General features: G+C 47.6%; 1 protein-coding gene across 3 annotated transcripts in view; it reads right to left on the bottom strand.

Moving 5' to 3' along the window:
• Window positions 1-13,681, bottom strand: part of CAMK2G (calcium/calmodulin dependent protein kinase II gamma) — a gene marked incomplete at both ends in the record, with an annotated part of 53,743 nt that overhangs the window by 35,761 nt on the left and 4,301 nt on the right. For all 3 annotated transcript variants that reach the window (XM_084245368.1, XM_084245369.1, XM_084245370.1), the window contains one exon: window positions 5,091-5,150. In XM_084245368.1, coding sequence (XP_084101494.1) covers window positions 5,091-5,150 — 60 coding nt within the window. The remainder of the gene's footprint in view (window positions 1-5,090; window positions 5,151-13,681) is intronic.

Raw genomic sequence — 13,681 nt, 5'->3', positions numbered from 1 at the left:
ACACAGAGACCAGATGGGAGGGAACTGGAGAGGAATCCAGAAAGAGGGAACAGCAAAAGAAGACAAATCCTCCCACCCAGCTACCAGGCCCAGAGAACAGCTTTGATGTGCACCTCGGAGCGAGGTACCACCAAGACAAGGAGGGACAGGTATGGAAGGTCCCATATCTGAGCAGGACTATCATTTTTTTTTCCTTTGTAAATAAAATTAATAGGGAACTGAGAACAAAAGGAGAAACTGGGCTGTGCTACCCCAAGTGCCTACCTAGCAGATTCTTGATAATGATGATCCAAATTATATTAACACTTAGTTGAGCTGTTTCTATGTGCCAAGTATTGTGTCAAGTGCTTTGTATTTTTTTACTGAACGCTCACATTAACTCTGGGGTAGGTACTTCTATTACCCTCACCTGACAAGAGAGAAAATCGAAGCTCCAAAAGAAACTCACCCAAGATCATATCAAGTGGCAAAACTGAGACTTGAAGCTAAAACAGACACCAAGATCCTTGATATTACAGAACTGCCTGTTACAGAGTCACTTTCTCCATCCTATTAGGCAAAAGAGCTCCAACTTGTCCCCACTAGCCCTGGTCATTCCAATTTGCTCGGCAACATCCATTAGGCACTTTCCCTGAAGCAGGCATGGCTGTACATGCCATGGATATGGCTGTGAAGAAAAGTCAGGTTCTGCCACCACAGAGCTTCAGAGCAAGGCGCACTAGGAAGGCAGGCTTTAAATAAGCCCTTACCCAAATATGTAAGTAAGTACTACAATGTTGAATAGTTGTGAAGTAGCAGTAAAGGATGCTATGGATGAGTGCAATAAAATAATCTGACAACCAGCCCATTCCACAGTAATGAGAGGGTATAAAGGCCAAGGAGGGCCAGAGCAAGTCTATAAACAGGAAGATAAAAAGTATATGGCATTTATTGCATTTCAGCAGTAAACCTAATTATCGTTCTTTAAAAAATGTGTGGCCAAAAAAACACCTAAATACTTTCAAGTTGATATTTCGAGGACTGGCAAAACCTCAACCCAAATATTTGGACTATTTCCAATTCTTTATAAACCACCCAAAAACATGTAACATTTTCACTAACAAATCTTGATCAAAAATCACTGAAAAAGTGTCAAGTCAAATATGTCCACAGCAGGGGAGGCCTAGGCGTTAAGTCTCATTGCTATCACTGCTGCAGCCTGAATTTGATCCCTGGCCAGGGAGCTGACCCATATGGCACAGCAGACCTTGCCTGTCTTGTCGGCTGCTCCCCTCAGCAGTGTATTTCAGTAAATCAGCCTGTTCTGTTCTCTACTCTCTCTGGTGAATCCTCTCACTACCCTGCAACTCTGGCCTACACCCCAGTTCTTCTACGCAAAAAAAAAAAAAAAAAAAACAAAAAACCAAAACCCGAAAAAAGTCCGCAGCAACAACAATGGGGGCTGGTGGGGGAAGGAGGCTGTACCCCAGGACCTGGTGGTGGGTAGGGATTTAGGAACTGATCAGTCATGATTCAATGTTTCCTTCCTCTGCTTTGCAACTATTTTTGCTACACTTGCTATTAGCAGAAAGGGCCCTGGGTCCAAGATAAATGGCAGCCCCAGGACTGAGTCAGGGCTAGGGGTGTAGGAGAGATCACTTCTGGCAGCTGGAATCTCCATATACTTCCTAGGATTCCTTGTTCCCTGAACCCTCACAGTAATTTCATGAAGAGGCTCTGACAACAGAATGGAAGTGCAGGTGGGCTAAATAATTGCCAAAGGTCACAGCTACTAAACCAGCAAATCCTACATTCAAACCTAAAGGATATGACACCAAAGCCTCAGACTTTTGTTTCCCCACATATGGCCCACAGAATGTGAGCACCACGACATGAGGAAGTGCAAGTCCACCCCACACCTACTGAATCAGAATCAGAATTTTAACACCATCCCTAGGTGATTCATGAGCACATAAAAGTTTGAGAAGTGCTGCTCTAAACCACAATGCCAGACTGTGATCGAAACTGCTGGGGCAACTCAGCATGAAGGAAGACAGAGTCTATTCATTAGAGGAATTTAGAGCAGGGAGCAAGCAGATCACAGGTAGAATACACCCCATTCAGACTCTGACGATTAGCACTATGCCATCTCCTCCTCTCAACTCCACACCTCTGGCTACTCTTCCAGGGCTGTTTTAGGTTCTGCAGAATGCTCATAACATACAGGCTTTTTTTGGCGCAATTTTGGGGTTCACAGAAGAACTGAGTAATACAGAGCTTCCACATATGCCCTGTCCTCCTCCTCTGCTCCCACTGCCACACACAAAAACAGCCTCCCTGACTATTAACATCCCCCACCCGACTGGCACATTTGTTATAACAGATGAACCTACACTGACACATCATTTTTCACCCAGAGTTCATATTGTACATTAGGGTTCATTCATCCCACTGGCTTATAATCCCTGTATGTATAATATCTATTAAAGGAAAAAACTGGAGGCACTGAACTTCAGTGTCTCCAAGTGTGACAGCAACCAGAGATTGACCATGTGTTCCTTGTTCTCAGCTTCCTCTTCCCTGCATCATTCTTGGGCTGGTGCACTGTATTCCTGTGGGATGGAGTTAAAGAGGCTAAAGCCAAAAGGGCCACGGCTCTGAAGAACGGAGCAGTGGAGAGAAGAGAGGAATAGTAAATCAGGGGCACAAAACTGCCTTCTCCCCTGCTACAAGCCAGACCAGGATCCATGGTAACCCCTACCTCCTGGATCCGTAGCTTCCCACTGGAAGCCCACGCCTGGCCAGCCAGATCTCCCAGGACACAGTCCTGAGTCACCCATCCCTCTTCCCACCCTTAACCCCAGAATAGGGCCTCTGACCAAAATCCCTCAGAATCTGGGATCAGTTATGAAATGAAAGCACAAACCTAGGCAATCAGATGCTGACAGAGTGAGTGTGCCTTGGCTGGCCTTTCCTGGGTCTCCCTCCCTCACAGAGCAGATGGCTGGAGTAGACGGTACTTCCATCTGCCTTCTGAGCTGGGAGCAGGGGGTGTAAAAGGAAAGGGCTACCAACCAAGTGGAGCCCAGAAGGTCAACAAGTTCATAATTTTCAGGAACACATGAAAAGCAGGCTAGAACTTTCTCCAGCTAGAATCCCATTCTAGTCCTTCTTGGTCATTTCTCAATTGTTTTTATCCTACCCCAATCCTTTGATAGTCAACTATGCCCACATTTCAAGTGATAAGGTGGTCCTGCCTCCAGCATCCTCTACCCCACCCCTTCTCCTCCCAACATGAGGACAATTCAACATCTCTCTATAAGTTGGTCATAAGAAGCAGAAAGAAAGGAAGTTGCTGACCTTCAACCCTGAGACCCAGGATGGGAACATCAAAATGCTTCTGTGCTTAAGGATGGCTTTAGTTACCCATGTTCTTTTCTTTCTATTCTAGAACTTCTAGATCACAGATCAATCACAAGCTCACAAAGCCTACAGGGACTATGCGGGCAGTGCAAATGTGAGATAATGTGGAGTGGCAGTGACAGTGACCAGCAGGGACAACCACCATTTAGCCCCGCTTGATTCTGACCACTCACAGATGCAGGCTCAGCAAAGCCAAGTGTCCTGATCTAAAAGTCCAGGAAACAGAATTTTTTTTTAAATACAGGCAAATTAAAAAAAAAAAAGTTTCAGACCACTGAGTCAGTAAAATGAAATATGCCTGAACTTATGACTGCTATCCTAGGGGATTCTCTCCCTCATCTCTCTCCTACAACACTGGTTCCCACTGTGCTGTTTTCAGGTAAGAGTCCAGCTTCAGGGTCATCCAGGAATTCTAAGTCCAGGACCATCGGCAGAGAGATGTTGGCACATGGAACATACTGCACCAGGCAGAGCTGAGCACTGGCTATGCCAAGCTCCTTCGGGTGTAATCCAAGCTGCTGATTACAATCTATAAAGCCTTGCATGGTTGGCGTTCTGGTTACCTCAGAGCTGCTCCTTTCCCCTTCGGCTGGAGGATGACCTCAGCTCTTGCATGTAAAAACCCACATTGTGCCTTCTAAGTCCCAGATCTGGGAAGCAAGAGGCTAGGTAGCTTTGGAGGAAGCATGAACCTCCAGCAAGTTGCCTCACAGTCCTGGCCACCAACCGAGCAGAGCGGGCGGTCTCTGAGACATTGTGGGAGCCCCGATATTGAGGCCATGCCTGAGGTGCACAGAGCATGTGTTATTCTTTGTGATGACTCAGGGCTTTCAGGGAAAACCTAGGAAATGTTCCCTGCTCTGCCTCAAGTCAAAACTGGGGTTTCTGCTCAGATACTGCAGCCAGTCCATGTTCCGTCCCCTTGAGAAGCATCAAATCAGGGCCAACGCTTTTGGCAAATACTATTTCAGCTGAACAATGTAAAACTGAGCCAGAGTGGGTTGTGGCAGGCAAACCTCCTCAGGCTTTAGAACAACCAACAATATGCTCTTGTCCCCCAAGTCAGGGTGGGAGCAGAGAGAAATCCTCTTAATTTTTTTTTTCTCCATCCCAGTGGCTCCTGCCATGCCTTCTCCAGAGAAGGCGGGTGGGTGGGCAGCTTGCTTTCCTGGCTCTGGGGAATAAAAACGAGAGCACCATGGAAACCCCAGAGTGTGCACGACACTGCAACAGGAACAAAACTCTTTCAAGTCTAAAAACAAAATCCGGACCCTTTTCTGAGGGTCGTGGAAGGCCCCTGGTGAGGAATGCTGGCAGACAGTTAGCGCAGAGCCTAACGCACTGTGCACCCTGGACTTCAGCCCAAAGACAGAAGGAAAAGGGGAAAGGAGTCTGGAATTGTTCCAGTACCTCACGACTATATCTTAGCCCTGAGATAGCAACGCAGGGATGGGGACACTCACGTCTCTAAACTAGAACATCCCAGAATTCTGAGCAATACAGAATTCTGAGCACAATTACTATTCTACTTGGGTAAAAAACAACAACAACGAAAACAAATGAAACCACCACCACCACCACCACAAAAACACCAAACCAGGCAAAGACCCAGGGACAGAAGTGGTTCCATAGACAAAAGCAGTGGATGTACAGAGTGCCTAAGAAATACTCTATACAAGTGCACTTACCAATATTTGGATGTTTCAAAAGTCGGCATATCCGGGCCTCACGTTCTAGTTTCTGGTGATCTAAGAGCAGAACAGAGGAAACAAAAGCTATCAACCATCCATTCTATTTGCGGTCACCTTGCTATTAATCATGTTCCTTTAATTCTTAGGCACCAACGATGCACTTTTTATGACTTGCTGAATTAATGTAGCAAGTCACAGCGATATTAGAGACAATATCTATGACCACCTCTTCCATCTGAGGAAATACCTTGGGAAAGCACCTCAAGCTAGTGAATGGCAGAACTGGGATTTGAATCCAGGTCTCCAATTAAAACGCTGGTACTCTTTCCACTATGAAAGGGATTTTGTTGGGTAAGGGTGTCCAGAATCTTTTTCCCCCTTAAAAATACTACTAATAGTTAAGTTTTATCGAGCACCTACTACATGAGTGGCACTATGCTAGTTTTTACATATTCTCTAATGTTGTCCTCATCCAAACCTTGACATATGATGCTGACAACGAAGAGAATAATGATCTTTAAAAATATAGTAGTAGCTAACATTTATTCAGTGCTTCAGGCAGACACATCTTTTTCTTCCCTCCTAACAACGCTAATGAGGCTGGTTCAAGTATGACAACCATTTCATAGAAATCCTGCTTCTCCCCAAGACCCTCTTGGCCACCCACTGCAGTGATCTGTGACCTCTTGGCTCTCAGGCTCTGGGGATACTCTGTTTTTGGTAAAACAACCAGAATCCAAGAGTCCCCAGATCCAAATGAGCTGCATTAGTCAATTCCTTCCACAGGAAGGCAGAGCTCTAGGAAGTAAAAAGAGAGGACATTACTACTCAGAGCAACGTAGCCAGAAATCTCCCCCACTCTATCTCCCTAGTTTTACTTGTTGGAATTCTACCAAAAGTCACCTTCATCGTAATCTTCTCTGTTCCTCTGAGAAGATTGTCACTTCTCCCTACTATGACCACCCCCCTATTTTATCCTTCCATACAGGGGCTTAGTAAGAGTTTCTCAATAACATCATTGGTGGTAGTAAGAATTATTATTCACTGAGAATTTCCTATATGCCAGAAGATGATTATTTCATTTTCACAAAAACCCTGTGAAGTAGGGGATCTGATTAGCTCCATTACGTTACAATTAAGGTAACTGAGGCTTAAAAAATAAAACCAGGGCCTCCCTAGTGGCGCAAGGGGTTAAGCACCACACTGTGAAGCAATCCGCAGCCTCTGCAGCATGAGTTCGATCCCTGGCTGGCCAGGGAGCAACCCACATGGCGAGGTAGACCCCTCCTGTCTCGCCTGCTGCTCCTCTCAGCAGTGTACTTGGGTCAGTCTGCCTGTTCTGTTCCCCACTCTGTCTCTGGTGAATCCTCTCACCCCCCGCATCTCTGGCCTATACACCAGTTCTTGTGTGCATGAATACATAAATTTTTAAAAAATAAAATAATCACTTGTCCACAGTCATACAGACAGGTGGTGGATGCAAGTGGTCTAAATCCAGAATCCTCTTTCTCCATCACTACACTATGAGGACTGGATTAAAAAGAGTGAGAGCATCAAGTAAAAGACTTCAGGTTTTGGAGTATATAGTCCAGTTCAGCCCAACTTTTCCAAACCCAGGCAGGTGCTTTCATATCCACATCTGCCAAGCAATTAAATTTCTACCTGCCTTGGCAGGAGTTTCTGCCCACCCGCCTCTACCCTAAACAAAATGCATCTGTAAAGCCTCCCATGACCATCATAACCCTCCCACTAGGTATGTGCTATGATGGTCCCCAATTACAGATGATGAAATTGAGGCCCAAAGAAGTTAAATAACTTGCTCAAGGTCCTACCAGCAGGGAAGGGACAGAACTGGAATTCAAAACCAGCCCTATCTTAGGTACTGTAGTCTGAGAAAACGCAGGGTTTATAGACCAGAAGGAATACATATTTTTTTGTTTTACCAACCACCCTCAGCTTTGTCCTAAACTTTCCCTCTAATGACAGCTCTGCTTTGTGGAAGGAGGAGGAAAGGCAGAGATTAGTTCCTGCTGCCCAGTTAATCCATCCCAGCTGCCCAAAGATTTGGGTTAGGGCATTCCTATCCTTGGGGTCGGCATGACCTCTGACCAGGATTCAGCCAGGTAAACCCTAAGTTATCCCACATACCCACATCACCTGGGATGCCTCAGTCCCAGGAATTTTCAGAAACTGGGGTCATTGAAGAGGCAGCACTACTTGTGCCTGCCTATGGATTCTTTCTTCCAGCTCTGTCCAGGAGGGTGTCAGGGCTACCGCACTTTCCTCCCAGTCCTTGGATTTGAGAGGAAGGTACCAAGCTAGACAGCCCCAAAGCTGCCCTCCCTCTGACCACTTGCCTTGCCACCCTCCAACCCACAACTCTTGGGCTTGGCTGCCCCGGCAGGTGCAGGAGAATAGCATCTTGCAATGCGGAGGTGGCAGCTGAGGGAAAGGCCCAGAAGATTAATGTTTATCTCCTCCCTTAAGTCTCTTACTGGCTAATGGTTACAGTCCTACAACAGCAACAGCACTAAAAATAAGGGTGCTCTGGCTTTACCAGTGACTCAGAGCTGGAGAGGAAAGACAGATTCATGAACCCAGCCCCTTAGAGGAGCTGCCTAGGGTCCAGAAGGTCCTTGTTAGCCACTTAATTTAACCCTCACTCCAAGGAGTTTGAGCTCCACGTTCTCGACAGAGCTCGCATGTTCTCTGAAGCCCAGACCACATCTTGCTTTGCTGTGATCCTTGGCCATGGAGCCAGGCCATTTAATACATCGGTTTGGGAGTCAGCCAACTTGACCCAGTCCTAGCATTGCCATGTCAGGTGAGTTATTAAACTCATAGGAGCCTCATTCATACAAAACATATTTACCGAGGTCTACTATGTGATATTCTTCTAGATGCTGGGGATACAGCAGTGCACAAAATAGACAAGAATCTCTACCTTCACAAAGCTGAAATTTTAGAGGGGGTTGGGTTGGATGTGGGCGGGAGGCACAGACAATAACTGGATGACATGTTGGATGTCACAGCAAATGCAATGGAGAAAAATGAAGCAGAGAAGGGGGAGAGTGCACATTTAAATAGGATGGTCAGGGAAAGCCTCACCAAAGAGGTAACACTTAATTAGAACCCAAGGGAGGGGAGAGTGGGGTCAGGTACATGCCTTGGGACAAAAAGTCTCCTCACCTCTAAACCGGATGCAGTGATACCTGCGGATTACATGAGACAACTGGACAGATGCTCAGCATGTTGAGTGGAACTCAGGGGTCTCCTTTCCAAGGCCCCAGTGATCAGATAGACAAGGTCTGCCAGGCCAGGCAGGTGGCGCAGCTATCACCAGAGACACGAAGGAGTTGGACCCACTTACCCTCAGCCTGAGAAGTTCAGAGTCCATAATATACCAACTGAGCCCTCCCACCTGATTTCATTGCAGCCATCCTGGGGGTGGGGAATGTTCCTCCGTTTTGGTGGGGTCTACCTACATCTACAGCCTGCAGTAAAAGTCAGTCATAGGGGCTCCTCAGAGGAAGGACAGCTCAGGAAGTGCCACTGCCCACAGAATCAAGCCTCTACCTTGGGGTCAGGTTTGCTGGCTGTGGTGCCCTGCCATCTAGAAGTGCTGCTCGATGAGCTGGTGGTTTCTTTTCTTTTTAAGATTTATTTATTTATGCACACAAGAACTGGGGTACAGGCCAGAGATGCGAGGGGTGAGAGGATTCACCAGACAGAGTAGGGAACAGAACAGGCAGATCGACGGAAATACACTGCTGAGGGGAGCAGAGGGCGAGACAGGAGAGGTCTGCTGGCCATGTGGGTAGCTCCCTGGCTAGGGATTGAACTCTTGCTGCAGTGGCTAAGGACAGCTTCATAGGTTGTGACTTAACCCCTTGCACCACGAGCTGGTGGTTTCTTCCTACCACTTTCCCAGCCCCCTTACACTAAGCACACTGATCAGTACCCCAGCTTCTCCAGCTGTTGTCTCCCGTCCCTTTCCCCCACTCTTCCTTAGCTTGTGTCCCCTCCAGGGCTGGTCAATATCTGGGAAAAGCAGCAGCAGTGTTTCAGAAACAAGTCATGGTTTACAAAGCTTCTTTTCCAACTGCAAGGGCTGCCCTGGTTAAACACAGCATCTCCAAACCCAAGAGTCAAGGCCACTGAACTGGCTTGGTCCACAGAGCTGGGTCTGGGCCCTGGCTTGGCGTCCCAAAGTGATAGCATGCTAGCTGGTGCTCTTGTCACAAAGGTAATCTTCTCCCTTGATTCACCCCTCTTTTCAGTGACCACGGAGTTCTTTGTTCCTAGAGAACAGTCAGACCTTCCAAGGCTGACCCTCTTCCTCCCACCTTTTGATAGGGCTCATCCCCGCCCCTCACACAGCCCAGCCCCCCCTTCCTGTTTGACAACAGCCACTTCCCGCTTTTGCACAGGGCCACTTCCTGCCTGCCTGTGTGCTACTGCCATGGAGAGACCCACCCCTGCCGGCCTTCAGCCCAGCTCCAACCACAGCCCTCTGCACGGTTTTCCCCCTCAAGAGCAGAGGTGGCAACAGGAGCAAAAAGCAGAAGCGGCCATTATCAGGGACCCACCTCAGGCCTTTCCCAACAGCCCACCCAGGGCAGAGCCAGGCCCCAGGAAATGAGGGTCCCTGGAGGCCTGGCTTGTCTCGCCTTCTGCCTAAGTGCTTCAAGACTCGGTGTAGGGCGCCGCGAAGGCCAAGTATTCACAGGAAGGGCTGCAAGGAGTGAGCTGATGTGCCAAGGGTGGCAATAAAAGGAAAGAGACAGTGAGGAGACAGAGTATAGCAACGGGGCACAGAGAGTCCTAGAACCACCTCCCCCCTAGGGCCCAGGGAGAGCGGCCTGCTCCAAATGTACTTTCTTCCCCCAGAGGACCAGGGGGCCAGGAGGGGCCAACCACTGATTGTCCACAGCCCTGTAGGGATGTGCCTGCTGATTTAGTGATATTTCTCTAAAACCACAAATGCCAGCATTAGGTTCAAATAAGATCCTGCTGCCACCTAAACATACAAATCTGTGAAGTCAGAAAGAACCCTGCTCTGCCTATGAGGACCCTCTCCAAGACCCAATCTCAATGATACCCTTGCTTTTCAAGGGGTATTTCAACAGTCTGTGCCTATGGCCCTGGCATGGATTGTGAGAAGCTTCTTATAGTCCCATTACTTTCAGATGCTCATGTGGGGCATCTTTTCTTCTTGTCCTCCTGAGTGCCCCCTCCTTCTTCCTAAGCAGCAGAAGCCCCCACGTAGCCCCCTGAGGCAGAAACAAGGGCAGGGTAGGGATTTAGTGTCATAATCCATGTTCCCCAGCTGCTTATGAACAACCCCTAGTCTTGGGTACAGCCCAGTGGGAATCTCAAGCCACAACCCCACTGACCTCACCCTGACACTATGATGTCACATCTCTTCCTCCTTGAGCTTCATTCTAAAGGTGCAAAGTATTTCCAATTAAGAGCAAAGTTGTCCTCCATGTAAGAGTGGGGGCCATAGCTTCTAATTTCTTTACACCCATTTAGCCAGGGGCCAGCTGAAGGCCACAAATACAGTGGGATAGGGCCTGAAATATGCCCATGTAAACCTCAAGGCTCTGTCCTTTAATTTGGCCTCGACCCCTTTGCTTTAGCCCTAACTCGTAGAGTTTTAAATAGGCAACTAGATTCTTAAGACAAGAGAAGCTTGAACTAAGGAGGGAGAGGGGAGAAGCACCAAGAAGTGCCTTACAGTGAGTCTCCCAAACCAGCTTGGATGGAGCAAATCCCCATGGGGTCACTAGAAAGACCCAAGAAGGCAAGGCTCTGCCTCTGAACACTGTGGACATTCTTGAGGGCCAGAACAGGGTCAGCCACTGAGTTCTTCATGCCCCCAACAGGGCTCTGGGTGCCTGCAGCCTTTGCCCACTGTTTTGGTGACATTTCCTTCATGGTAACCAGCCCCAAGTAAAACATCCCAGGAAGCAGCCCCTAAAAATAGCTCCTCCCAGGGCAGCAGCAAGGGAGGGGGGAGGGGAAAGAGGGAGAAGAAAAGAGGGGAGCAGATGGGAAGCTGTTGCTGCTGCTGTGAGGGTCCAGAAGGTAGAGATGGTGACTGGAAATATCCCTATCATAGAGGGGTCTGTACCCAAAGGAGTAGGTATAGACAAGAGGGAGTCCTCAACCAACAAAAAGGAGAGATTTGTTCCACTATGTTTACAGCTCTGGGTCTGGATAGAGAGGTCATATAGTAGCAGCTGATATATCAGTCATCAGAGGAACAAAATACCCAAAATCTGTGTTTTAAAGGGAGAAGCCAAGGAATAAGCAAAGGCCACACTGCTTTACAGCTGCTGTCTAAGCACTCACAAAGCTGTTGGAATACCTAAGTTCAAAATAAATCAAACAACCTTTTATGCCTTGGTTTCCCTACTTGCTTGGGAAAGATCTGTCTGGCCATATGCAGATAACAAAGGACCTTTGCCGAAAGGCACTCAAGAAGTGCAAAGTGCCATCTCTTCCTGTCACCACCTTTTTGGCACCCATGGGATCAGGCCCTTGACGGCCTGCCAAGGCTGTCCAAAGAGCAGTAAGCTCAGAGATGGAGGCAAGAACCCGTCACACCCACTCCTCTTCACTGTCTTCAGTCTCAGCAGAGAATGGGGTCAGTCATTCACCTCTTGGGTTTCAGCACACTCAAAGTTTGGAGCACAAGCTCTGCCAGGGGCAAGCAGCAGGCAGGAAGTATCTTCTATGGGATATGGACACTTTCCAACCTCCATCCCCACCCCAGGCTGCTAGCACCCAAAGTCACTCTGAGAAGGTGGGTGGGAAAGCAGGGTGACAGGCCGGTGTTATGTGAGCTAAGTCACACAGTATGAGTGTATCATGAAACCGGTCCAGCATAAGCCTTGGCATAGAAAAGGGACCTCCAGGCTGCTTCCTCATCCACTTAGGGAAAAGAGTCAGAGGAGTCAGTCACTATGCAGACTGCCCATTGTGCTGTCAACAGATATTAGTCTGTTTTATCTTCAAGAGGAAAGCAAGCTTTGCATACAGCCTCCTTAAATGCTTCCTTGAGTTCCAGCATTCCAGTGTTGCAGAGATTTCTTTTCCTTCCCCCCTCCCTCCTCTGCCTCTTCACCCTCCCTTTTCTTCCCCTCACTTCACCCAGATCCCTAACAGGAAAGTCTAACTTGGAGATAGCGCAAGGGACACAAATGTCATGGGGGCTACTCAGGCCAACACGAAGGGGGCGGGGACTTTCAGCTGGCACCATCCAGGGGGATCCCATTTCAGTCCCCAGGGCCAGCTGGACCCAGAAAGGGACAGTCTTTGCCCTTCTGGTAGCCAACACGCCACAATCCCAGTCACTCAGTCTGCCCCAGCCTTAGACGCAAACTGCCACCCCAATCTGGGGGCTCAGAAGGAAACCCCTAGTCACAGAACAGCCCATGTGCACATAAGGCCACCTGGAAAAAGCTGGCCCAAGGCTGGTGCGTCTGGTAATTCTCAGAAGCATGGTGAGAGCAACTGTCATTGCTGTTGCAGATTTTAGATGGCATTTCTTAATGCGTGGTTCAGGGACCACCTGCATGAAATTCACTAGGGCATGTGGTAAATACGTAGATTCTGGGGTCCTACCCCAGATGTCCTGAAGTAGAATCTCTGTGGATAGAGCCCAGGAATCTGCACTTTTAACCTGGACTCATACTGATCCTTATGCACACTAAAATTGAAAACTGTTGGTTAGAGGAAGTCCCAGCATTACCCTACAAGGCCATTAATAACAGAGAAGTAAGAATCATAAGCTACACTGTCTTCCTGCATCTCCTGCCTGCTCTATGCTTCAAACACAGGTCTTTAACCTTATCTGTCCTCTCCCATGGATGCATCCCCATGGATCAGAAAGGGGAATCCCAAACCAGCATCAGGGTACAAGGGTTTCAGCAATTTAGCTCTGCGTTTCCTGGGAACCAAAGCCAAAAGGCAACCATGACCGGTTATGCAGTCCTCTTAAATCATTCATTCAACATGCACCTGCTTAGTATGTATTGGGTACCTTGCTGAGTCTACCAACACAGAAGTAAAGAAACAGATATGTTTTCTACCTTTACCCCCCAGGTCCTCAGGAAGAGGAAAGCTTTTGCTTACATTTAACTTCAGTAGAAATTTCTTCACATGGGGTACACAGATTAAATAAACATAATAAGGGCCGCAGCAGATTTCATAATATTGTTTCTTGTAGCATCTCTTAATAAGGCCAAGTATCCACTCTAGCAAAAGCAATCAGATCCAGATAAATGGCCCAAATACAAAAGTTTCTTACTATCCTAATTGTTCCAAGGATAAATCTTAAACTATGCAGAAGAAAGAAAGGACCATTTTGCCCTTCAACTGTGGCAATATGGGGGAAGTACTTCGGCTATAAGTAAGAGCAGGATATAAAATGTTATGTTCCACGAGGTGAAAATCTATATGCATATGAATAAAGATAAGAAGGGAATATGAAGATTTAAAAATAAAAAAGACATAAGGGCTCAGGCTCTTTGAGGGGGGTGCTCTTAAATCTTAAAATAACAACTTATCATTGCCATCAC

The sequence above is a fragment of the Talpa europaea genome (genome assembly GCF_964194135.1).
Source record: "Talpa europaea genome assembly, chromosome: 10".
Taxonomy (NCBI): Eukaryota; Metazoa; Chordata; class Mammalia; order Eulipotyphla; family Talpidae; genus Talpa; species Talpa europaea.
The sequence above is the reverse complement of the archived record's forward strand: the minus strand, read 5'-3'. Positions and strand labels throughout refer to the sequence as shown.